This window comes from Dendrobates tinctorius, unplaced genomic scaffold (assembly GCF_039654945.1).
Source record: "Dendrobates tinctorius isolate UK_male_01 unplaced genomic scaffold, ASM3965494v1 ptg000251l, whole genome shotgun sequence".
Taxonomy (NCBI): domain Eukaryota; kingdom Metazoa; phylum Chordata; class Amphibia; order Anura; family Dendrobatidae; genus Dendrobates; species Dendrobates tinctorius.
Genome location: NW_027361918.1, coordinates 1,807,107 through 1,834,607, shown reverse-complemented (window position 1 = coordinate 1,834,607; position 27,501 = coordinate 1,807,107). Strand labels below are relative to the sequence as shown.

Genomic DNA, 27,501 nt, shown 5'->3' with positions numbered 1-27,501 from the left:
TTTTGGGGATATGTCAAAAGTAAAAGAAAGGTCAAAGATGCTATAAGATTTTTACAGGATGAAAATGATGAAATGGTAAGAAAGGATGTTGAGAAGGCCAAACTATTAAATTCCTATTTTGTATGTTTTTTCTCAGAAAGGAAATGTAACATCAACTGATCTTCACTGTCCTATTAAAGGAATGGAAGAATCCAGGATATCTATAAACAGAAAGATAGTAAGGAAACACTTAGCTAAGAAATTAATTCAAGTCTCCAGGTCCAGATGAATTACCCCCCAGAGTACTTAAGGAGATAGCAGAAGAAATTATTGAACCACTCTCCACAGGAGAAGTCCCAGAAGACTGGAGAAGAGCAAATGTTGTTCCTATCTTCAAAAAAGGGGACGAAGGTGGACCCAGGCAATTATAGGCCGGTGAGTCTGACTTCTATACCAGGAAAGTTCTTTGAATAAATTATTAAACATGTATGTAAGTACCTGGATAAGAATGAAGTGATTAACTAGAGTCAGCATGGGTTTGTAACTAATAAGTCATGTCAGACTAACTTAAATTTCCTTCTATGACAGAATCAATGACTAGGTGTGTAACGGGGACTTCTGTGCTGTAATACCTCTTACATTACCACCCCGTGTTTCAGGAGGTCCACTCTGCTTTTCCTTACTTCTGGATGAAGGACGCTGGCTCGAAAGGCTTTGTAATATGGGAACATATAAAAGATCACTGCTTCTCCACGTATTTCCAGTGTGACAACCTTTTACTCACCGGTCTCAGAATAAATATACATACAGGACAATCAATACGCCAGACGTACATTACAATAGCTGCAGGTGGCCGGTGACCCCCGATCATTTACCGTGGGATTTATACAAAGGTGGGGGGAGGTCAGAAGTGGGATATCTCGTTTACCTCTGCCCAGGGGTCGCAGCCGGTCGGTTGCTGCATTAGTGGTATGCATCTCACATTGCACCTATCATACATACATCTCCTACTCGGGGTGCTGGGGGGTTCTTTAACAAGGTGGATCAGGGAAATGCTGTAGATATAGTATATCTTGACTTCAGCAATGCATTTGACAAAGTATCTCATACAATCCTTATTGAAAAAATGACTAAGTATGGAATGGACAAGACAACTGTTAGGTGAATTCATAACTGGCTTAGTGATCAGACCCAAAGAGTGGTTGAAAATGGCTGCAAATCCAGTTGGACTAACGTCTCAAGTGGGTTACCACAGGGCTCTTGTCCTGGTCCCTGTATTGCTCAACATCTTTATCAATAATTTAGATGAAGGAATTGAGGGTAAACTGATTAAATTTGCTAATGACACAAAGCTAGGAGGGATAGCTAATACTAGAGAAAAGATAGAGGGGATTCAAAAAGATAAACTGGAGCAGTGGGCAGCAACTAACAGAATGGTTTTTAACAGGGAAAAATGCAAAGTACTACATTTGGGCAATAAAAATGAAAAAAAGCATATACAGAATGGGAGGAATAGGGCTAAGCAACAGCACATGTGAAAAAGACTTGGGTATACTAATAGATCACAAACTGAACATGAAGTCAACAGTGTGATGCAGCAGCAAAAAAGCCAAATACAATTCTGGGATGTATTAACAGAAGCATACAGTCTAGATCACGTGAAGTCATTATTTCCCTCTACTTCTCTTTGGTCAGACCTCATCTGGAATATTGTGTCCAGTTTTGTGCTTAACATTTAAAAAAAAGACATCAACAAACTGGAGCAAGTTCAGGAAAGAGCAACCAGAATGGTGACCGGTCTGCAAACCATGTCCCAAGAGGAAAGGTTGCAGGATTTGGGAATATTTAGCTTGCAAAAAAGAAGACAGAGGAGACTTAATAGCTGTCTACAAATATCTAAAGGTCTGTCACATTGTAGAAGGATCATCTTTATTCTCATTTGCACAAGGAAAGACTAGAAGCAATGGGATGAAACTGAATGGGAGGAGACACAGATTAGATAATAGAAAAAACTTTTTGAAAGTGAAGGTGATCAATGAGTGGAACAGGCTGCCACGAGAAGTGGCGAGTTCTCCCTCCATGGAAGTCTTCAAACAGAGGCTGGACAGACATCTGTCTGGGATGATTTAGCGAATCCTGCTTTGAGCAGGGGGTTGGACCAGATGGCCCAGGAGGTCCCTTCCAACTCTACCATACTATGATTCTAGTACTGCTCTGGGCACAATTGCACCTCCTGCAGAGCAGTATTAGTACGGCGAAGGTCGCAAAGGGGTTAAAGAGCAGGCAGAAAGTATCTGGCAGGGAGTCTCCATGTGAGGAGTATCCAGCTGGAATCCAAACGAGTTTGCTAGCACGTGTCTGGTGGACGCCGATCCCGCAGGTGCATTCAGCAAACGTAGGAAATGGAAAGGATATGTTTCCGGCACACCCACCAAGTGTGTACTGTTGTGGCAGAAACGCTTAAGGGTGTTTTTATTGCTTTACTGTTAATCATGTCCAAATGAACTTTTTTCATTTTAACTGTCGAGTGTGCCGGAAACATATCCTTTCCTTTACTCAGAAAGTATCTGCTCCATCCACATCCAGAGCAGAGGATCATTCTGGATCTTCAGGTTGCACACAGAACCCCACTGGGGCTAAATGTGAGACAGGGCATTGTCCTACAGTACATGGGATTGATCGCGCCTCGCTTCTTTCTCTTCATAGTGTTTAACAGTTTTACTCCTATTTGTTTCAGGTGAACTAATTATCTGCATGTTTTCCATTGGCTGATGACCCACATGTGACTTACAGCCAATAGTATGTAGTAACGGTCCGCCAGCAGCGATCTAGACCAGGAGTATGGCTCTCTAGCGGAAACGATCAGGTTTAGTGTGTGACATGAGGCTGCAGTAATCTACTAACGGATCAATAAATACCCCGCTTCATCGATGGACAATTCGTCCTTCTTATATAACTTGTCTAATTTTCCGCTGACGGAGCTGTAAGGCAGCTTGTTTTTTGCAGGACAAGATGACATTTTTATTAATATTTGTCTTCTTGATCGCGATTTATGCCTTTTTGTTCGGCGGTTTGATGAACGAGAAAAGTTTTACGCCTGGTATTTTATTTTACTGTGCTCACTGAAGGGGTTAACTAATGTGACAGTTTTGTTGGTCAGGTCGCTCCATTTTTCAATATTTTTTTACTTGATCCCACTATGGGACTTGCACTATTAGCGGTCTGATCACTGCTATAATGTACTAGCTATGAACCCGTTCTACTCCCGGGTGGCGAGAATTTTTATTGGTATATGGTCTCCCATCCTGGTATGTGCTGCCACCCTCCTATCCTGGTACGCATGGCACCCCTCATTCCTATCCTGGCATGTATGGTACCCTCACCCCCCCCAATCCTGGTATGCAAGACACCCCATTCTTCATCCTGGTATGCATGGTCCCCTCACCCCCCTATCCTGGTATGCATGGTACTCCCTCATCCCTATCCTTGTATGTATGGTCCCCTCACCCCCTATCCTGTTTGCATGGTCCCCTCACCCCCCTATCCTGGTATGCATGGTCCTCTCACCCCCCTATCCTGGTATGCATGGTCCTCTCACCCCCCTATCCTGGTATGCATGGTCCCCTCACCCCCCTATCCTGGTATGCATGGTCCCCTCACCCCCCTATCCTGGTATGCATGGTCCCCTCACCCCCCTATCCTGGTATGCATGGTCCTCTCACCCCCCTATCCTGGTATGCATGGTCCTCTCACCCCCCTTTTCCTGTTTGCATGGTCCCCTCACCCCTCTATCCTGGTATGCATGGTCCCATCACCCCCCTATCCTGGTATGCATGGTCCCCTCACCCCCCTATCCTGGTATGCATGGTCCTCTCACCCCCCTATCCTGGTATGCATGGTCCTCTCACCCCCCTTTTCCTGTTTGCATGGTCCCCTCACCCCCCTATCCTGGTATGCATGGTGTTTTCACCCACCTATCCTGGTATACATGCAACCCCTCACCCCCCAATCCTAGTATACTTGGTCCCCCTCACCCCCCTTTCCTGGTAGGCATGGTCCCATCACCCCATCCTAGTATGCATGGTCCCCTCACCCACCTATCCTGGTATGCATGGTCCCCTCATCCACCTATCCTGGTATGCATAGTCCCCTCACCCCCTTTCGTAGTATGCATGGTCCCCTCACACCCCTATCCTGGTATGCATGGTCCCATCACACCCCTATCCTGGTATGCATGGTCCCCCCTCACCCCCCTTTGCTGGAATGCATGGTCCCCCCCCCTTTGCTGGAATGCATGGTCCCCTTAAACCTCTTTCGTGGTATGCATGGTCCCCTCACCCTTTTTTCCTGGTATGCATGATCCCCCTCATCCCCCTTTGCTGGTATGCATGGTCCCCTCATCCCTTTCGTGGTATGCATGGTCCTCTCACCCCCCTTATCCTGGTATGCATGGTCCCCTCACCCCCCTCCCTATCCTGGTATGCATGGTCCCCTCACCCCCCTATCCTGGTATGCATGGTCCCCTCACCCCCCCTATCCTGGTATGCATGGTCCCCTCACCCCCCTATCCTGGTATGCATGGTCCCCTCACCCCCCTATCCTATTTAGGAATTGCAGCCATTTTTTCTACAAATCTTCCTCATTTCTGGGATCATTAGTAATTGGACAAAAACTGTCCCATAAATAAAAGGTCCATTTTCAATACTTTGCAGCAATGACGGCCTTTAGTCTGGAGGTCACGGCCGTCATCATCACTGAGACTTCAGTTGTCGCTTGTTTGTGGCTCTTTCTGCCTTCAGCTTTGTCTTCAGCGGCTTGATGGGGCTGAGATCTGGTGATGTCCCAGCCATTGCCCTTCTTTGCTTTCGCAGGATGTTTTGGGTAGACTCAGCTACCGAGACACCCTCTTTATGGACAGTGTTCCTAACTTGGGTGGATGTTGTTAGTGGGTTTTTCTTCACCATGTGAAGGATTCTGCGGTCATACACCGCTGTTGTCTTCCGTGGATATCCAGGCCTTCTTGAGTTACCGAGCTCACCAGTGTGCTCTTTTTGCAGAATGTACAAACTGTTCTTCTATCTCTCTTTTGCATTTCTTTTTTCAGTCTAATGATGATCTGCTTCACCTCCATTGAGAGCTCCTTTGAACAAATGTTGTGGGTTCACAGCAACAGCTTCCAAATACAAATGCTACACCAGGAATCAGCTCCAGACCTTTTACTTGCATAATTTATTATGAATTAATGAGGGAATATCCCATGCAGCCAATTAAAGAGCTTTTAAGATAACTGTCTAATTACGTTTGGTTCCTTTGAAAAAGAGGGCACTACATATTAAAGAGCTGTAATTCCTAAACCCTTCCTACACTTAGGATTGGAATCCCTTCAAATTAAAGCGGAGAGTCGGCACTGTTAGCTGAGATTATATAACTGTATCTTGTAAGTGTCAAAACTCGTGTCATTGTCCAAATAATTCTGGACCTAACTGTATACTACCACTACCCAGAATCCTCCAGTGTATACTCTATAATCTCCCAGCAGTCTCCTCTCATCACCCAGAATCCCCCAGTGTATACTGTATAATTTCCCAGCAGTCACCTCTCCAGTCAGCAGCTCTGTGATCTCGGTGGTGAGATCTAGGATCTTCTTCTCAGGCATCGGGGAGTGTGGGGCTTCTGTGATGGGTCTCTCATTACTGCTCCCTCCTCCGGATACATGGAGATGGATGATGGGAGTCACACAGTCACCTGATGTCTTCTTCTCTATTGTGTAATCCTGTATAAGGAGAGATGATGCTGATGAATATTACACATAAGGAAACATAAGACAGTTTATGTGTTGTCTCTGCAGCTGCCCATCCATCTCAATAGGTGAGCTCATGTGGCACCGACTACCTGGTTTACTCCTTGCTGTTTGGGAGGTCCGAGGACCCTGGTAGCTGGAGATCGAGTCATCCAAAAGTTGCTGCCAGTGGTTTGGTAGTGGTGCTGTCTGGGCCGCAGTGACCCGAGCGGGCGGACCCGCAGGGCTATATGGACTGTTTATTTCCTGTTTGTTTTCATGTTGTGCCAGAAAAGGCGGTTTATTTGTTTTTCCTGTCCAGAGAAGTTTATGCCGCATTAATAAACTTGCTTGGACATCCCAGTAATACCGCTTACTGTGCCTGCCTCAACTGCAGCCGAGCGAGTACAGATCATACATAGTAACATAGTTTTGAAGGCTGAAGGAAGACCTTATGTCCATCTAGTTCAGCCTATTTTTAGTGCAGCTGTTCTGCATTGTTTATCCTGGGGAAGGCAAAAAACCCACAGAGTAGAAGCCAATTTTCTCCATAGGGAAAAAAATTCCTTCCCCTAACCTGGGTCCACCATCACCTATAATATTACTGTATGTTATTTGTAACCTTCTATACTGTTACTCATGTATCATCTGCAAATACTGATATTTTACTGTGTAAGCCATCCACTAGATCATTAATATATTAAATAGTAGGGGGCCCAATACAGACCCCTGTGGTCCCCCACTAGTAACCCTGGCCCAATCTGAGGATGCCCCATTAATAACCACTCTTTGTTTTCTATCACTAAGCCAGCTACCTACCCATCTACACACATTTTCCCCTAGCCCAAGCTTTCTCATCTTACTGACCAATCTTTTATGTGGGACAGTGTCACATGCTTTAGAGAAGTGGAGATAAATGACATCCAATGATTCTCCTGGGTCCATTTGAGAGCTCACATCCTCATAGAAGCTGATCAGGTTAGTCTGACAGGAGCGATCCTTCATAAATCCATGTTGATATGGAGTTAATCATTTATTAACATTGAGATATTCCATAATGGTATCCCTTAGAAACCCTTCAAAAATTTTACCCACAACAGATGTTATGCTTACCGGCCTATAGTTTCCAGGTTCCCTTTTACACCCCTTTATGAATATTGGTACCACATTTGCTTGCCGCCAATCAAAAGGAACAGACCCTGTTTCTATAGAGTCTTTAAATATAAGGAATAGAGGCCTGTCTATCACATTACTTAACTCCCTCAATCAGGGCTGTGGAGTCGGTAAGCCACAGTTGCGACTCCGACTCCTGGATTTTATCAGGCTCCGACTCCTTCATAAATGGCCAATTCATAACAACAAATTTACTGTTGTAAAATATTAAACATCGTGCTTATTCAGTTTCTCACCATCATATAAGTAATCAGACCACTTAGAGCAAAAACTACATTTATTAGAATACAATTAGAATATAGCAAATAACTTTTATAAACTTTTCTAAACTGTAAGTAAATATGCAATAAACACTTTTATGCAGTTAATAAGAAGAAATCTATAAATTTGTCCTCAGAAAAAGTATTGCCTTTGTCAGATCCTCCTTCATGGATGTCCTCAAATCTGATCTAATTATTTTGAGAGCAGAGAACAACCTCTCTACACTAACTTGTGTTGGTGGCAAAGCAGTAACCACTCGGGCAACATCTCTGACAATGTCAGGATACAGAGGAATCGCTTGTTGCACTGTTATTTTTGATGAACGGTCAAATTTCTCAATTTCTTTTAGTGCACATGAAAAATTCTGCTGAAATGTACTGGCTGTGTTCCTTGATGGGGATGACTCTTCTTCTATGCGGGAACGCTTTGCACGGTCCTTGTGATCCAAATATTTTTCGAAATTAAATTCTTCATCAGTTGATGATGAGGGTGAAGATGTGGCAGGACGACCAAAGTCTTCTTGTTCCTCCTGACTGTTCTGCAACCCTTTCATCCTTACTGCTATTTCAAACAGAGCTTCTTTTCCTTTACTTAGCTGTTGATCATCTAGAAGAATCCGATGCATTGGGTCTACATAAACAGCTGCCAAAAGAATGTTATTTTGTAATAGTAGCTCCTCTCTCCGTTTCATTGATGTAGCAATGCCACTTGCAATTAACCCTCCTCTTTGGGACAGGCGAAACATCAGGTTCTTCCACTCCTTTAAGAAAATACCTGGAGTTAAGTCCTCTGCTTGTAATTTTTTAGTCACTGTAAATGGGTGCTCTAGCAATTTTTCCAGCTCAGTCACCTGATTCCACTGACTTTCATTTAGCATCAGTTGAGGGTTAGCCATGTCTACAAGAAAGGTTTTCAGTTCAACCAAGCGCTGAATCATTAAGTAAGTACTGCCCCATCATGTGGCTTGATCAATAATTGCCCCTTTTCCAGCACATCTCTTCAAAATTGAGTCAACTTTAGGGGTTCTGGCAACAGTAGCCAATTTTCTCACCTTGCCAATCAGTGCAGCAGCATGTCCTCCTTGCAGACTGTCTCTTATAGCCAGCTGTAGCGTATGCACAACACAGCGCATGTGATGAATGAAAGAACATATTGACACAGTTTCAACAAGATCATCTAAACTATCATGTTGCTGTTCATCTGAAGCAACTTCAGTTTGCTCCTCAGTTACAATACTGTGTTCCTCTATTTCAAACATTTCTGTGTCTGTGGACCCAGAATGTTCTTCTAGCTGCTGGTCACCATCATTACTCTCATTCATTAGCTTAATAGTACTTATCATATTTGAAGCATTGTCAGTTACGACAGAAAGAACTTGCTCTTTTTTAAGTTCATAGTCTTGCAGAACCTTTTCCACCAAGACCTGGAGAAACTCACTGGTGTGATGAGCTTTGGTGTCTTTTACTGCCAATGTCTTGGTAACTATTTCATTTTTGTCACAAACAAATCGGACATTGATGGCAAAATAGTTCACTCAGACGTGTGCAGGCATCCATTTTAAGAAACAGAAAGCGTCCCTTGAGAGTTTTTTTAAGTTCTTCCTTTTGTTTAAAAGCTTCTTCGATTACTAATTTTCTAATACTCTCTCTCTCCAGAGAAACACCAAGCTTGCGGGCCATTTCCCCATTCAGACACATAAAAGCTGGTCGTGAAAATAATGAAATGGGCACACTATCCTTTACAACAAGCTCTATGATCGGTTTTTTAAATGTATCTACTGTCATTGTCACAGTAACTTTGTCACTGACAAAATATCTTGCAACTGATGGCTGCAAAGTTCTCTGCTCCTTTGTTTGGCTGGAAGAGCTGGGCACTGGTTCGGATGCAGTCTTTCTCATCCACTGCTTTCAGTACTTCTGGATGAAAGCGCTGTAAATGTCTCTTTAGATTAGAAGCTCTGGTAGGAGCATTTTTATCTTTGCCTGAATATGCGTTCATCTTGGCTTCACAGCATTTGTTTTCGTCTGGATCATTTGTCATACACTGACAGACATAATGTTTTCTATCTTGAGTGATGGTGAAATGTTCAAATACAGCTGATTTAATGTGATGCTTCTTTGACATTCTCAGGTTTTTAATTCTGCATTCACAATCCAAATGACAATTGTTTTTCCTAAAAACAATTGTACAAAATTATTGCCAGGTCGTACAACTGATATAGTGGTCAGTAATACTGTTATTATTCCTCATGTACTCACAGTTAACTGATGCAAAGTTTGTTGAAAGGATAATACTTCTTACAGTCTTCCTCTTCTGAGTAGCAGGCAGCTGTGAGATGCTTGGAAGACGCACACCTAGTATGATCTAGTCTAGAGGAGGAGCTTTACTACTAAGAATTTGCAACACATTTTCACTTTCAGTTTCATACATTGTAAGTAGGGGGGTTGGGGCAGCATGAGGTTAACCAAGTATTAGATTAGATAAGGGCAGTGGAGAACAGTGACACACAAGAAGTAAGAAATGTCTCTATCTCCAGCAGAACTGCTTATCACTGTTGTTCATAGTTTGATAGAACATATATATTTGAGTAACATTTATAAAATTCATATGAAAGTTCAATTATGAAATATTAATACATTTTTTTTTTAAAGCTGGAGTCGGAGTCGGTACATTTCTACCGATACCAACTCCAACCAAAACTAACTCCAACTCCGACTCCACAGCCCTGCCCTCAATACCCGGTGATTTGTCCATTTTAATCTTACTAAGGCGGTTCTGCACTTCTTCCTGAGTTAGGCAGGTAATACTTTATGGGGAGTTTACATTATCACTCTGCATTTCCCCTGGCAAATCCTTTTCCTGTGTGAACACTGTTGAGAAAAAGCCGGATTACTTACCGGTAATGCTCTTTTAATGAGTAAAATAGGGGGGGAAGCCAGCACTGCTTAAGGTTAGAACGCATAAATTGAAGTGCATATGCACATAATATCCAGCTGTATTCAAAAATGAGATATTTGGCAAAAAAATTGATCAATTCAATTGAGCCACCCCGCCGCGCCAAGGCAATCTCATGTGGGGGGTCCTACTCTACATTTATAATAAATACTGTGCCATTACGGCCTCCTAAGAGCATGACCACATCAAGTGCAATCTGTACCTGAACATTGCTGGATCGCTCCCATGAAGCCAGATGAAACAAGTGCAGATGAAGGCCAACCAGGTCTGAACACAGACATATCAGGATTGACTTCCACACATTGCCCAACCAGCAAACATAGATGAAGGGCGATATTGGCCCGGACACAGGTGCACAATTAAATAAAGCTTGGGGCAGGGCACAGCAGCCTAGATCCATCATAATGAACACAGAAAAATTTATAGCGGACATAGCCAAGCGTGCACGGCAGCAGTGGTGGTGAGCCACAAACCAACAACAAGAAAATAGGGGGGGAAGCCAGCACTGCTTAAGGTTAGAACGCATAAATTGAAGTGCATATGCACATAATATCCAGCTGTATTCAAAAATGAGATATTTGGCAAAAAAATTGATCAATTCAATTGAGCCACCCCGCCGCTCACCACCACTGCTGCCGTGCACGCTTGGCTATGTCCGCTATAAATTTTTCTGTGTTCATTATGATGGATCTAGGCTGCTGTGCACACACACGGCAGCCCCGCCCTGCCCCAAGCTTTATTTAATTGTGCACCTGTGTCCGGGCCAATATCGCCCTTCATCTATGTTTGCTGGTTGGGCAATGTGTGGAGGTCAATCCTGATATGTCTGTGTTCAGACCTGGTAGCTGGCTTCCCCCCCTATTTTCCTCTTTTAATGAGTCCACGACAGCACCCACTTGGAGAGAGGGATCCGCCCATAGGAACAGGAAACCTACAGAGATAAAAGAGGGCGGTCCGCCTCTCCCCCTCAGTTGGATTTCAGAGTACCAGGAGGACCGCCAATTATTAGGCCATTATATTATCCAATATTCTAAATTTATTAACTTTACAACTAAGAAGGTGTATATACAACGTTAACTTTTAGGGAGGGTTAGTGAACGGGTGCTGTTAAAAGAGCATTACCGGTAAGTAATCCGGCTTTTTACTCTTTCGCCACGACAGCACCCACTTGGAGAGACTTTCAGAGACTTTCACCTGGGAGGGACCACCGTGCCGAGGACCGCTCTACCAAAGGCTAGGTCAGATGAGCATGATAAATCAAGCCTATAGTGATTATAAAAGGTAGAGGGTGTAGACCAGGTTGCCGCCTTACATATAGACTCGATTGCGACGACTCCCCTCTCTGCCCAAGAGGAAGCCATAGCTCTGGCGGAATGTGCTCTGATACCCTCTGGAGGATTCTCATTGCTCTCGGAGTATGCCAGCCCAATCGCGTCTCTGATCCACCGAGACAGAGTACCCCTTGTGACTTCATATCCCTTCTTTTGGCCCTGGAAGGAAATAAACAGAGCCCTACTCTTCCTCCAGCTGCTAGACCTCTCGATGTATTGTAATACAGCTCTTCTAACGTCTAGTGTATGGAACTTTTCTTCCTCTGGCGTAGAAGGGTTACTAAAAAATGAAGGGAGGTGGATCTCTTGTGATCTATGAAACTTCCCTGCTACCTTTGGTAAGTATGAGGGGTCTGGTTTTAATATTAGCTGATCCTGGAATGTCAACAGAAAAGGGGGTTCTATTGAAAGTGCTTGTATGTCGCTAACTCTTCTGGCTGAGGTTAGTGCAACTAGCAGTACTGTTTTGAAGGATAGGTGTTTAAGGGATATTGAATCTAAAGGTTCAAAGGGAGGACATGTTAGAGCCTCCAGAACCAGGTTTAAGTCCCAAGGAGGAACTCTAGGTATGTGCACCGGCTCGCTCCGCTCACAGGCCGAGATGAATCTGCCTATCCATCTATTGCCTGCCACGTTATAACTATAGAGGGCTCCTAGAGCAGACACCTGGACTTTTAGTGTGTTGACAGATAGTCCTAATTCCTTCCCTTTCTGTAGGAACTCTAGGATCGCTGTAATCGGAATTTCTCCAGAATCAGGGCCTGTGTGGGACTCTAGGAATTTTCTCCAAACTCTGGTGTAAATTTTTGTTGTTGTCACTTCTCGACTTTGTAGGAGTGTATTGACTAATCCCTCCGAGAATCCTCTTGATCTCAACATTTCCCTTTCAAGTTCCAGGCCGTCAAGTGGAGATTGTCCACTTGAGGAAGGAAGAATGGCCCCTGTGAGAGGAGCCTGGGGGTTGAGGGAAGCACCCACGGGTCTGTCACTGACATTGCTTGCAGGCACGAAAACCATGGCCTTCTGGGCCAGAATGGTGCTATTAAGATTATTCGTGCTTCCTCTGCTCTGATCTTCCTGATCACCTGCGGTAGTAGTATGATTGGGGGAAATGCATATGCCAGTTTGAATTGCCACGGGGCCTGGAGGGCATCCAGAATTTCCGGATTGTCTGTCATATTTAGAGAGGCGAATCTTCGCACCTGTCTGTTCTCTCTGGTGGCGAAGAGATCTATTTGGGGAAGACCCCATAGTGACACGATGCGTGTGAATATCTCCCGGCCTAGACACCACTCTCCTTGCCGCAGTGTATGGCGGCTTAGAAAATCTGCCTCCCAATTGTCTCTTCCCCTTATGTGGAGGGCTGAGAGAGACAAAAAATGTTTTTCTGCTAGGGATCAAATCCTTCTTGCGGAAGACATTAAGGTGACTGATCGAGTTCCGCCTTGTCTGTTCAGATATGCGACTACTGTGGTGTTGTCCGAAAGGATTCTCACGTTTTCCCCTTGCAACTGTGGAAGAAAATGATATAATGCATGATAGACTGCCTTTAGTTCTTTTAAATTTGAGGAATCCTTATCTTCGCCTATATCCCATAGGCCTTGGGCAAAATTATTCCCCATATGGGCTCCCCATCCTGTGGGGCTAGCGTCCGTGATAATTATACGGGAGGGTGTTATAACCCAAGGTACTCCTCCCGCTAGGTTTTCGTCCTTTAATCACGCTATCCCAGGGAGAATTGTTAGATTCCCCCAGTCACGGGACTCCTCTAAGAGAATTTGGTGTTGTAGCTCCCTCGTGTGGAACTGGGCCCAGCGAACTGCGGGGATGCAGGCAGTAAGGGATCCCAGGAGGGACATTGCTTCCCTTAAAGATAAGTGTGGCCGATCTATTGCTATCCTAACCTTTTTAATTGCTGATATTTTTACCTGTGACAGCAGACATTTTTGGTATATGGAGTCTAGCTCGAGACCCAGGAAGGACTGAACAGACTGCGGCTCGATTCTGGACTTCTTGAAGTTTATTATCCACCCTAGGGCCTGTAGGGACAAGATTGTATCAGCAACTCGCTCATTACATTGCCGAATTGAATTCCCTACTATAAAAAAATCATCCAGATAGGGTACTATTAGTGTGTCCTTCTGGCTTTGCCAAATAAGAACTCACCCTCGCAAGGAATGGTACAAAGCTTTGCTTTGGACTGGGTGTCACCTCTCCAGCTTTTAAGCCATAGGCTACGTCTGGCGTTATTAGCCAACCCTGCTGTTCTGGCTGCCATGAGTAAGGAATCAGCCGAAGCATCTGCTATATATGCTGCTGCGCCACGGATTAGTGGTATGGCGGCTCGTAGCTTGTCTCTGGAGGTCTTCTGGTCTATTTGCTGGTCTAGTTGATCGATCCAGACCAGCATAGAACGAGCTGTGCATGTACTAGCTATTGCCGGTTTAAACGTGCCGGTAGCTGCCTCCCATGCTCTCTTCAATGAGGCGTCAGCTTTGCGGTCAAGAGAGTCTTTTAGAACCCCTGTGTCCTCCACTGGTAAGACAGTTTGCTTTGAGGCGGAGGCTACTGCCGCATCCACTTTCTGGACCTTAACCCATGTCAACAATTCTTCGTCGCTAAAGGGGTACCTTCTCTTTGAGGTTGAGGGAAGATACCCTCTCTGGTCCTGTCTCTCCCATTCCTTCTTAACCAGAGCTTTTATCGCTGGAATAACTGGAAAAACTCTCCTCTTTCTGTCTGTTAGACCTGCAAACATAATTTCTTGAGTCGTTTGTGGCTCCTTTGTGTCTGTGCATCCCATTGTATTCCTCACGGATTTAACTAAATTATCCATATGATCTAAGGGAAAACAGCAACGGCCCTCCATATCTGAGGATGATGCTGATGTGGATGCATCGGAACTATCTGAGGCTACTTCGCCCTCATCGGTGTCTACGGCCCCCGCTGGCTTAGTAGTTTCGATATTAGTAGGCCTGCTAGACTGGTTTAAGGCCTGTAGTTCTTCCCTAATTATGGCCCTTATGTCTGCGGCTGATGTTGATGCCTGTTTTGCCGTTTCGTTAATGCATCTTTTGCACAGTCTTTTTGTGTAATAGTCCGGTAGCGGACGTGTACACAGGGCACATTCTTTATTTTTTGATTTTTCCTTCCTCTTAGTCTGATATAGAGACATCATGACGGAGGGGTGAGGGAGAGAGAGAGAGAGAGACATATTATCAGCTTGATAGGCAGAGCGTCGTCCACTCACCCAGAGAAGCTGTAGGTACCGGTTCAGGAGGCTGAGAAGGAGGCTTGTTGGCGTGGCTTATGTGGCTACGATCCGAGGACCCTCGTCTTGCGTGGTCCTTGGCTGCTGCTGCATCGCCTGCCTGGGGATGCGTGTCCTGCCTTGGTGAAGACATGATTGCACGCTGTCTCCCTTTGCCCCAGGCCTTTTGTAAGCCCCATCATACCTGGTACCTCCCCCTCCAGGTGCGCCTATTTGCGGCTCATTAGTATGCGCTTCAGCACTGACTTTAGCCGCCCGCGCTCTGCAGGTTAAATCCTTTTTTTTTTTTTTTTTTTCATCTCTCCCTCTGGAGGGGGCGGGGAGCGCCTCTACGCCTGTGGTGCCGCCCAGCCGCGCGTGCGCTGTGAGCCGAGGAACCTCCGGTAACCCGGAAGTTCCTCCTTACTACTTCCTGCTGCGCTGTATCTGCGTCCTCCTGGACGCTGAAGTCCTTTAGGAACGCCAGAGGCTGCCGTTTTCTCCGGTTCCTGCGCCCCCACATGGACCGGAATGGATCCTCCCGCCGGTGTCATGTCATTTTCAGAGGAACCCCGGTCGGCACCACCCGGTACCGGGGTTTCTGCCCCGTCCGTCTATACCAGCCGAGGAGGGAGCCGGATTCCAGCACTCCCCCGCCGCTGCCTCTGGACCGGAACCCCTGCCGTTCTCGCAGACACTGCACAGGCGGTTCCTTGGCCCAGGTAAGCTGTAGCGTATCCTGCGGTTCCCCTTAGGAACAGGAAACCAACTGAGGGGGAGAAGCGGACCGCCCTCTTTTATCTCTATAGGTTTCCTGTTCCTATGGGCGGATCCCTCTCTCCAAGTGGGTGCTGTCGTGGTGAAGAGTAAAAAAGTATTTAAAACCTTTGCTTTTCCCACATCGCTCTCTATGATTTCACCCTCATTGTTCTTTAAAGGGCCGACACCATCAATTTTAATCTTTTTACTGTTTATATAATTAAAGAGGTGACAGGACAATTGTGTACAAGATAATTGTGTACGGACTATTGTGTACAGACAATTGTGTACAGGCCAATTGTGTACAATGACAATTGTGTACAAGGCAATTGTGTACAAGGCGATTGCCCTGTACACAATTGTCCTTGTACACAATTGTCCTTGGACACAATTGGCCTGTACACAATTTTCTGTACACAATTGTCCGTACACAATTATCTTGTACACAATTGTCATGGAACCAATTAAAGAATAGTTTGGGGTTTGTTTTACTTTCCTTAGCAATGAGTCTCTCAGTTTCCACTTTTGCTAAATGTATTTGTTTTTTTACACATTTTATTTTTTTCTCTATAACTTTTTAATGCTTCTTCATTGCCTTCTTGTTTTAGCTTCTTAAATGCCTTGTTCTTGTTATTTGTTGCCCTTTTTACATCCTTATTCAGCCACATTGGTGTTCTCCTGTTCCTGGCCCTTTTATTTCTGTACGGTATGGCTAGCTCGCAGTGGGGGTGTAAAACTGATTTAAATATTTCCCATTTATTTTCTGTGCTCCTATTTTTGAGGACATTGTCCCAATCAATTCGGCGAAGGTCCTCTCTAAGTCGATCAAACTTTGCTTTCATGGAATTCAGTGTTTTCGTAACCCCCTTCCAGGGCGCCTTACTGAAGGACAAGTGGAATTGTATTATATTGTGGTCACTGTTCCCTCGGTGCCCATCGACTCGGACTTCTGTTATTCTATCCGGCCTGTGGCTTAACATTAAGTCCAGAAGGGCCGTCCCTCTAGTTGGGCCCTGCACAAGTGGTGACAGATAATTATCCTTGGTCACTGACAGAAATTGGTTTCCTTTCTGAGATCCGCAGGTTTCGGTTTCCCAGTCTATGTCGGGGTAGTTGAAGTCCCCCATAATAATCACCTCATTGGGATTTGCTGCTTTGTCTCTTTGTTTCAATAATACATTCTCAGTGGTTTCTGTTATATTTGGTGGCTTATAACAAACCCCTATGAGGATTTTATTACTTTTCCCTCCTTGTATCTCCACCCATAGAGACTCCACCTCTTCATTTCCCTCTTGTACAGTCATATGTTAAAGTTTGGGCACCCCTATTAATGTTAACCTTTTTTCTTTATAACAATTTTGGTTTTTGCAACAGCTATTTCAGTTTCATATATCTAATAACTGATGGACTCAGTTATATTTCTGGATTCAAATGAGGTTTATTGTACTAACAGAAAATGTGCAATCTGCATTTAAACAAAATTTGACCGGTGCAAAAGTATGGGCACCTCAACATAAAAGTGACATTAATATTTCGTAGATCCTCCTTTTGCAAAAATAACAGCCTCTAGTCTCTTCCTGTAGCTATTAATGAGTTCCTGGATCCTGGATGAAGGTATTTGTGACCATTCCTGTTTACAAAACAATTCCAGTTCAGTTAAGTTTGATGGTCGCCGAGCATGGACAGCCCGCTTCAAATCATCCCACAGATGTTCAATGATATTCAGGTCTGGGGACTGGGATGGCCATTCCAGAACATTGTAATTGTTCCTCTTAATGAATGCCTGAGTAGATTTGGAGCGGTGTTTTGGATCATTGTCTTGCTGAAATATCCATCCCCTGCGTAACTTCAACTTTGTCACTGATTCTTGCACATTATTGTCAAGAATCTGATGATACTGAGTTGAATCCATGCGACCCTCAACTTTAACAAGATTCCCGGTGCCAGCATTGGCCACACAGCCCCAAAGCATGATGGAACCTCCACCAAATTTTACTGTGGGTAGCAAGTGTTTTTCTTGGAATGCTGTGTTTTTTAGCCTCCATGCATAACGCCTTTTTGTATGACCAAACAACTCAATCTTTGTTTCATCAGTCCACAGGACCTTCTTCCAAAATGTAACTGGCTTGTCCAAATGTGCTTCTGCATACCTCAGGCGACTCTGTTTGTGGCGTGCTTGCAGAAACGGCTTCTTTCGCATCACTCTCCCATACAGCTTCTCCTTGTGCAAAGTGCGCTGTATTGTTGACCGATGCACAGTGACACCATCTGCAGCAAGATGATGCTGCAGGTCTTTGGAGGTGGTCTGTGGATTGTCCTTGACTGTTCTCACCATTCTTCTTCTCTGCCTTTCTGATATTTTTCTTGGCCTGCCACTTCTGGGCTTAACAAGAACTGTACCTGTGTTCTTCCATTTCCTTACTATGTTCCTCACAGTGGAAACTGACAGGTTACATCTCTGAGACAACTTTTTGAATCCTTCCCCTGAAAAGCTATGTTGAATAATCTTTGTTTTCAGATCATTTGAGAGTTGTTTTGAGGAGCCCATGATGCCACTCTTCATAGGAGAATCAAATAGGAGAACTACTTGCAAGTGGCCACCTTAAATACCTTTTCTTATGATTTGATACACCTGGCTATGAAGTTCAAAGCTCAATGAGGTTACAAAACCAATTTAGTGCTTCAGGAAGTCAGTAAAAAGTAGTTAGGAGTGTTCAAATCAAGAAAATGATAAGGGTGCCCATACTTTTGCACCGGTCAAATTTTGTTTAAATGCAGATTGCACATTTTATGTTAGTACAAAAAACCTCATTTGAATCCAGAAATATAACTGAGTCCATCAGTTATTAGATATATGAAACTGAAATAGCTGCTGCAAAAACCAAAATTGTTATAAAGAAAAAAGGTTAACATTAATAGGGGTGCCCAAACTTTTTACATATGACTGTATATCTTCTCTTAGTGTGGGCTTTAAAGATCCCTACAGGACATTTTTCTATGAACTTACTGGGTCACTACTTCATTGGCGCACGGTGTGAACACGGCCGCACTATAGGGGGTGCAAGATTGGATACCGTGACCTGTACTTCCTCTCTGATAATACATCTAATGACAGCCGTAATCGAGGTTTGTTCCTCTTTAAGGACTTTTATTATACTCTCCCCACATAACAACCATTGTGCGCCCCTGACAGTTTGGTGCCGGAAGTCTCCTGGAGAAAGAACCAGATCCTTAACCCCTTTCTGACATCTGACGTCCTATTCCGTCCTCGGGACCCGGGTCCATATAACCCTGGAAGGGATAGTACGTCAACGCGATCAGCTGCGCTCACGGGGGGGGGGGGGGGGGCAGCTGATTGTGGCCGGGTGTAATCTGATTATCACAGCTGACACACGGCACTATGTGCCAATGGCACAATAACCCCTGGCACACTGCGATCAAACGTGATCGCAGTGTACCGGGGGCACAGGGAAGAATCACGCAGGGAGGGGGCTCCCTGCGTGCTTCCCTGACACCTTCAGAGCAACGCGATGTGCTCGCATTGCTCCGAGGGCCTCCTCCCTGCAGGCCCCCGGATCAAATATGGCTGCGGGGGCCTTCGGTTTCCTGCAGGGAGGCGGCTTTCTCAGTGCCTGCTGAGAGCAGGACCTGAGAAGCCTTCTGCAGTGCCTGTCAGATCGCTGATCTAACACAGTGCACTGCCAAGTGGCAGATCAGCGATCTGACACTTTGTAGTACTGTCCCACACTGGGACACTATAATAAAGTTAAAAAAAAAAAAAAAGCAAAAATATTTTTTTAAAAATTCCTAAACGAATAAAAAAAATATATTCCCTAATAAATTCTTAAATTTGTAAATAAAAAAACAATAAAAGTACACATATTTAGTATCGCCGCGTCCATAACGACCCGCCCTATAAAACTGTCCCACTAGTTAACCCCTTTAGTGAATCCCTTCAAAAAAAAAAAAAAAGAACAATGCTTTATCATACCGCCGATCAAAAAGACAAATATAAATAAACATGGTACCGCTGAAAACGCCATCTTGTCCCGCAAAAAAAAAAAGCCGCCATACAGCGTCATCAGCGAAAAAAAAAAAAAAAAAAAAAAAAGTTATAGCTCGCAGAATAAAGCAATGCAAAAATAATTTTTATATAAAATTGTTTTTATTGTATAAAAGCACCAAAACATAAAAAAATGATATAAATGAGGTATCGGTGGAATCATACTGACCTGAAGTATAAAACCGCCTTATCAATTTTACCACACGCGGAACGGTGTAAACGCCCCCTCCCAAAAGAAATTTATGAAACGCTGGTTTTTGTTCATTCTACGTTCCAAATATCGGAATAAAAAGCGATCAAAAAATATCACGTGCCCGAAAATAAAAACGTCAGCGCCTCCCGCAAAAATAAGACCTCACATGACTCTGTGGGTCAAAATACGGAAAAATTATAGCTCTCAAAATGAGGTGATGCAAAAACTATTTTTACAATAAAAAGTGTCTTTTAGCTGTTAAGAGGAGAATATATGGCATATGAATACATACCGAAATCAAGCTTATAGGATTGCTTTTCCTGAATCTGTATTAAATGCTTACTTGTTCTTTAATTTAATTCTGTCAACAAGCTAACCTTCAGCAGACTGACATGATTAATGAATGGAAAGCTAATGGATGGACACTGCAATCTACTAGGGAGTATCGTATCAAGCTCCACACCTGTCATTTCTCACAGTAATCAAACAGTATTGGCCATATCAAACACCATTAGCTACATAAGGTGTACTTTGTTTTCTCCATAAATGCTCTGCATTTTCAGCTAATAAAACAGAAATCATTTTGAGACAATTGCTTGCATTTGTGTCTGATTTACCGGCCGTAAAACCTCACATTCTAATTTGGCAGCAGACAATTAAGATGACACACGCATCGAGTGTGAATTAACATAGCGTGTGACCACTGCCAAACATAAAAACCCGCCATAAATAGTAAATCAAACCCCCCGTTATCACCCTCTTAGTTAGGGAAAAATAATAAAATAAAAATATGTATTTATTTCCATTTTCCCATTAGGGTTAGGGCTGATATTAGGGTTAGGGGTGTGTTGAGGTTGGAGTTAGAATTGGGGGTTTCCACTGTTTGGGCACATCAGGGGCTCTCCAAACGCAACATAGCATCTGATCTCAATTCCAGCTAATTCTGTGTTGAAAACAGGGATTTTTGTGATAACTCACCGTAAAATCCTTTTCTCCGAGACGCTCATTGGAGGACACAGGTACTGTGGGTGTATGCTACTGCTGCCAGGAGGCTGACACTAAGTGAATGAAAAAAAAGGTTAGCTCCTCCTCCGCCGTATACACCCTCGCCCTGATTGATGGCGAGACCAGTTCGGTGCAAAAGCAGCAGGAGATGAAAAACACAGACAAAATAAACCTTAATGCAGGTAACAACATGTCTGGAAAGACCCACCTTTTATCATAAATACATATTAACAAACAAAAAAAGAGCCAATTGGCTAACAGGGTGGGTGCTGTGTCCCCCAATGAGCGTCTCGGAGAAAAGGATTTTACGGTGAGTTATCACAAAAATCCCTGTTTCTCCTTCGCCTCATTGGGGGACGCAGGACTGTGGGACGTCCTAACGCAGTACTTGGGTGGGAAGTCGACTCACCGGTCCAAGCTATACGCACCTCCTGTCATTTTGATGCACCACCGCTGCTTGGAGAATCCTTCTACCCAGGCTCACGTATGCTGAAGCCTGAGTATGGATATTGTCGTGCTTCCAGAATGTGTGCAGACTTCAGCAGGTTGCCACTTTGCAGACCTGCTTCGCCAAAGCCTGGTGCTGAAGAGCTCAAGATGCGACCACCGCCCGAGCGGAGTGTGCTCTGATCCCCGCTGGAACAGGTGCACCTCTGATGCGGTAAGACTCCTGCATAGCCAAACAAATCCACCTGGTTATGGTCGATCCTGAGGCCGCGAGTGCATTCCTGCGATCCTCGGGAAGCACAAACAGCGTGTCTGGTCTAACGAAAGGGTGCCGCCCGTGACATGTACCTCCTGAGAGCTCTCACCAGATCCAATGTATGAAGAGCCTTTTCCACCCAGTGTACCGGTGCTGGGCAAAAAAAAAGGCAAGACAACATCCTCAATAAAGTGAGATGAGCGTCTCGGAGAAAAGGATTTTACGGTGAGTTACCACAAAAATCCATATTTCTCCTTCGCCTCACTGGGGGACACAGATACTGTGGGACATCCTAAAGCAGTCTCTGGGTGGGAGAATTGACTCACCGATCCAAGCTACATGCACTTCTTATTTAAAAGGTGCACCACCGCTGCTTGGAGAATCCTTCTACCCAGGCACGCATACGCCGGGGCCTGAGCATGGATATTACAATGTTTGGCAAGTGTGCAGGCTGGACCAGGTTGCTGCCTTGCAAACCTGTTCTGTCGAAGCCTGGTGCCAAAGCGCCCAAGAGGCGCCCACTGCCCGGGTAGAGTGCGTTCTGATCCATGCTGGAATCGGCATGCTTCTAATGCAGTAGGACTCCTGAAAAGTCAAACTAATCCATCTGGCTATGGTCGATTTTGAGGCAGGGAATCCCTTCCTGTGCCCTTCGGGGAGCACGAACAGCGTGTCCGTCTGACGAAAGGGTGCCGTCCGCGACACGTACCTCCGAAGGGCTCTTACCAGGTATAATGTGCGAAGAGCCTTTTCCACACGGTGCACGACAAAATGAAGGCAAAACAACATCTTCATTAAAGTGAAATGAGGACACGACTTTCGGCAGAAAAGGAGGACCACCTTATCCTTATGGAACGTGAGGAACGGAGCTCGGCAGGATAGGCCGCCAGCTCTGAAGCCCGCCTGATGGAAGTGATGGCCACTAGGAACACCACTTTCCAGGAACGGTACCTCAAAGAGATATCCTGAAGCGGTTCGAATGGAGTTTCTGCAGAACACTTAGGACCATGTTAAGGTCCCAGGCATCCATAGGCGCCTTATAGGGAGGTACCAAGTGGGATACTCCCTGAATGAAAAGTCTTCACCTGCAAATTGGTAGCAATTCTGCGCTGGAACAGGACGGATAAGGCCGATCTTTGTCTCATGAGGGAACTTGGGGCAAAGCCCGAGTCTAATGCTCTACCGACTGAGCTATCTGGGCTCTCTAAGCCCGACTGGAGAAAAACCAAGATGTTGGGGATCGAGAATCTCAGCGAAGAAACACAGCAGCCTCGACACCAAGCTAAGAACACCCTCCAGGTGTGGTGGCAAATTCGTGCTGAAGCAGGCTTCCGGGTGCTAATCATTGTAGCGATCACCTCGCTCCCGAACCCTGCCTGGGTTAAAATCCAAGATTCAATGGCCATGCCGTCAAACACAGGGTCCCTGAGTTCGGGTGGCAAATCGGCCCTTGCGACAGTAGATCTGGGTGCTCTGGCAGGCGCCAAGGAACGCCGGCGAGCAGCTGCATTAGATCTGCGTCCCACGCTCGACGGGGCCAGTCTGGGGCTAGCAGAATCGCCGGCACCCCTTCCGTCTTGATCTTTTTGATGACTCTCGGAAGTAGTGGCAGTGAGGGAAATAGATATGGGAGGCGAAACTGGTTCCATGGCAGAACCAACGCGTCCACCGCGAATGCCTGCGGGTCCCTGGCCTGAGCGACATATGTGGGCACCCTGGCATCCACTCTGGAAGCCATCAGGTCCACATCCGGAGCTCCCCACAGTTGACAAATCTGCTGAAAAACTTCGGGATGTAGAGACCACTCTCCGGACGCAAGACCCTGCCGGCTGAAAAAGTCTACCACCCAATTTTCCACACCCCGGAATGTGGACAGCCGAAATCACCGAGTGGTTTGCTTCGGCCCACTGAAGAACAAACCCAACCTCGCGCATGGCTGCTCTGCTGCGGTGTCCCCTTGATGATTTATGTAAGCCACCACCGTGGCGTTGTCCGATTGAATTCGGATGGGGCGGTCTGCTAGAAAGTGATGAAATTTCTGCAGAGCCAGCCGAATTGCTCGTATCTCCAACAAGTTGATCGGGAGGCGTGCCTCCTGTGGCGACCACCGTTCTAGGGTTGTGTGGTGGTGAAACACCGCTCCCCCACCGAGGAGACTGGCGTCGGTTGTCATTACCAACCAATGATCTGGGGGGAAAGGTTTCCCCTGGGCCAGAGAGGAACTGGTTATCCACCATCCGAGCGACTGCCTGACTTGAGAGGAGTCGGCACCGCCGATCGAGCGTGAAAGGATTCTTGTCCCAGGCTGACAAGACGGCGTGCTGCAGGGGGTGAAGGTGGAACTGGGCGACAGGTATCGATTCTATTGCTGCCACCATTTTCCCTAGAATCCTCCTCCCGGATCAGATGGTATGAGGGACTGGTTGGCGAAGTGTCCGGACACCCTGCCGGAGAGCTAGCGCCCTTTCCTGAGGGAGAATTACCAATGCTCGGCAAGTGTCGAAAATCATTCCTAGGAAGGAGATCCTCTGAGCTGGCACAAGGGATGACTTCTTAGCATTGCCAACCATCCTAAGCGGGCAAGAGTATCTAGCGTGATGGTGACCTTTTCCTCGCATGCCCGTATTGACGGGCCCTTGACCAAGAGGTCGTCCAGATAAGGCAAGAAGACTATGCCTCAAAAATGAAGTGTGGCCACGACAACTGCCATAACCTTTTTGAACACTCTGGGAGCCCTGGCTAGCCCGAAGGGTAGCACTACGAACTGAAAATGTTGATCGCTGATGGTGAAGCGTAGAAACCTCTGGTGAGGAGGAAAAATGGGAATATGCAGATATGCATCCTGGATGTCTATTGAAGCCAAGTATTCTCACTGTTCCATGGCCGATATGACTGAACGGAAAGACTCCATCCGGAAATGTCTGATTCTGATGAAAATGTTCAGAAGCTTCAGTTCCAAAACAGGCCTGACAGACCCGTCCTTTTTGGGAACCGCAGAAAGGTTGGAATAGAACCACTGAGCTCTTTCGTGTTCCGGCACTGGAACAATGACTCCGTTGTGCTGGAGCGATTCGATGGCTTCCAATAGAGCCCTTGCCTGGGTATCCACCCTGGGAAGCCGGGAAAGAAAAAACCGTCTTGGAGGATATCTGACAAATTCTATTTTGTAACCTGAGGCCACCAATTCATTTGAGAGAGAGAGGGGGGGAGAGAGAGAGGGGGGGAGAGAGAGAGGGGGGGAGAGAGAGAGAGAGGGGGGGAGAGAGAGAGAGAGAGGGGGGAGAGAGAGAGAGGGGGGGAGATAGAGAGAGGGGGGGAGAGAGAGAGAGGGGGGGAGAGAGAGAGGGGGGAGAGAGAGAGAGAGGGGGGGAGAGAGAGAGAGGGGGGGAGAGAGAGAGAGGGGGGGAGAGAGAGAGAGGGGGAGAGAGAGGGGGGGAGAGAGAGAGAGGGGGGGGAGAGAGAGAGGGGGGGAGAGAGAGAGGGGGGGAGAGAGAGAGGGGGGGAGAGAGAGAGGGGGGGAGAGAGAGGGGGGGAGAGAGAGAGGGGGGAGAGAGAGAGAGGGGGGAGAGAGAGAGGGGGAGAGAGAGAGGGGGGAGAGAGAGAGAGGGGGGAGAGAGAGAGAGGGGGGAGAGAGAGAGGGGGAGAGAGACGGGGAGAGAGAGGGGGAGAGAGGGGGAGAGAGGGGGAGAGAGAGAGAGGGGGAGAGAGACGGGGAGAGAGAGGGGGAGAGAGAGAGAGGGGGAGAGAGAGAGGGGGAGAGAGAGAGGGGGAGAGAGAGAGAGGGGGAGAGAGAGAGGGGGAGAGAGAGAGGGGGAGAGAGGGGGAGAGAGAGAGGGGGAGAGAGGGGGAGAGAGAGAGGGGGAGAGAGAGAGGGGGAGAGAGAGAGGGGGAGAGAGAGAGGGGGAGAGAGAGAGGGGGAGAGAGAGAGGGGGAGAGAGAGAGGGGGAGAGAGAGAGGAAAAGAGAGAGAGGGGGAGAGAGGAAAAGAGAGAGAGGGGGAGAGAGAGGGGGAGAGAGAGAGGGGGAGAGAGAGAGGGGGAGAGAGAGAGGGGGAGAGAGAGAGAGGGGGAGAGAGAGAGAGGGGGAGAAAGAGAGAGGGGGAGAGAGAGAGAGGGGGAGAAAGAGAGAGGGGGAGAAAGAGAGAGGGGGAGACAGAGAGAGGGGGAGACAGAGAGAGGGGGAGACAGAGAGAGGGGGAGAGAGAGAGAGGGGGAGAGAGAGAGAGGGGGAGAGGGGGAGAGAGAGAGAGAGGGGGAGAGAGAGAGAGAGGGGGAGAGAGAGGGAGAGAGAGGGAGGGGGAGAGAGAGAGGGGGGGGGGAGAGAGAGAGGGGGGGAGAGAGAGAGGGGGGGAGAGAGAGAGGGGGGGAGAGAGAGAGGGGGGGAGAGAGAGAGAGAGGGGGAGAGAGAGAACAGACTGTGCCAGCACTGCCAGCAGGGGGCTCTGGAAGATGAGGTGCATTTCCTGCTGCACTGCAACAAATACTCAGCAGTGAGGGACTCCCACTTCCAGAAACTTACCACCCATACCCCAGACTTCCCATCCATGGACGAGGAGAGGAAACTCTGCATCCTGCTGGGGGAAGAAGAATCAATGGTGGAGGTCGCCGCCCAATATGTCACCACATGTCATAAGATGAGAGGAACTAAAGACCTCCAAATGGACAATCACTCCCCATCCCCACTACCCTAATCCACTCCCCTGCCACACTTCTTTTCTTGCTTTGGCAACACTAATTGTATTTTGGTCCTGCCAATAAAGCCTATTTGAATTAGAGAGGGAGAGAGGGAGAGAGGGAGGGAGGGAGGGAGAGAGAGAGGGAGAGAGGGAGAGAGATTTTTTTTTCAGCCGCCAGAACTGGATTTAGGGTTAAACTTCCGCCAAAGGCAATTCTTCCGGGCATGCGCAGTATACAAATGCGGATCCAACCACACAAAAAAGTTTCACTGTCCGTCCCGTCAGCGGACGCCAAAATTTTGGCGGATCCGTAAAAAAACGGATCCAACGGATGACCATCCGTCAAGATCCGCCGATAATGCAAGTCAATAGGAAAAAAAACTGATCTTTTTTTTTGCAAAACGGCGGATTTTGACTGATGGAGACAAACGGATGTGTGAAAGAGGTCTTACATGCCACTTCATGCCCCGTAGCCGCTGCGGGATAATCCTCAATCCCCAAGGTCTGATTGACGGCGTCTATGAGGCTGTCCACTGTTTCACATGACGCTGGAGTATCCAGGTCGAGGGGCTCGTCTGAGTCGAATTCTGAGGTTTGCTCGCTATCGACCACTGGTGACGGGGAGTGAGAAGCAGAACTTACGAATGCCAAGGCACCGGATGGACTGGGCGACACCGTGTGGATTCTTTTCCCTCGGGTCTGCCTGGAGTGAGAGCAGCTCCTGCAGGCGAGAGGCTTTTGTGAGGTGGAGGTCCCCTCTAAGACCGGCGAGCAACTGTCCCTGCCCCCATCTGAGGCCTGCAGGGACTCAATTGCATGAACTGTGACAGTGATAGGGCCCACTCTGGGGGGCTTGGCACATTGGTCGCGGTCGCAGGGGAGGACGGACACTGAGGCTCTGTTAGGTGTCGGGTTCGGGGAGCTGCACAGCGGGAATCCAGAGCCTTGTCCTCTGCGGTGAGCCCACACCAGCATTGTGGGTTCGGTCACAGGGGAGGGCTCCTGGGCGCGTTTCGAGTCGCCGGCTTTGCATAATCGCTTGCTCTGTGCCCGCGGAAACGCAGCACGACAAGAGATGCATGCTGCTTCTTCGGACATGCTGTATCTGTCCGCTGCTGTAGTCTCCCAGGCAGCACTTACCCCAGTCCTGTGCCCCCCCGTTCCTGGACACCTCCGCACAAAAATCGCGCGCCACCAGCTGTGGGGCACACCGCCAGCATATAAACCGGTCCAGGGGCGGTACTTCCGGGTCTACGGCCCAGCCGCGCTTCGAAGCCGGGGACTAAATTTATCCCCCGCCGCCCAGGCCTGGGCCGCCAGAAGTGACGTGCGGCCCGGAGGCGAACCTCCGGTCGCGGCCTAGCTTCGGCTAAAGC

General features: G+C 46.9%; 1 protein-coding gene across 3 annotated transcripts in view; it reads right to left on the bottom strand.

Moving 5' to 3' along the window:
• LOC141065413 (uncharacterized) overlaps positions 1-27,501 on the bottom strand; it is a 142,759-nt gene that overhangs the window by 86,307 nt on the left and 28,951 nt on the right. For all 3 annotated transcript variants that reach the window (XM_073557886.1, XM_073557885.1, XM_073557887.1), the window contains one exon: positions 5,576-5,752. In XM_073557886.1, coding sequence (XP_073413987.1) covers positions 5,576-5,752 — 177 coding nt within the window. The remainder of the gene's footprint in view (positions 1-5,575; positions 5,753-27,501) is intronic.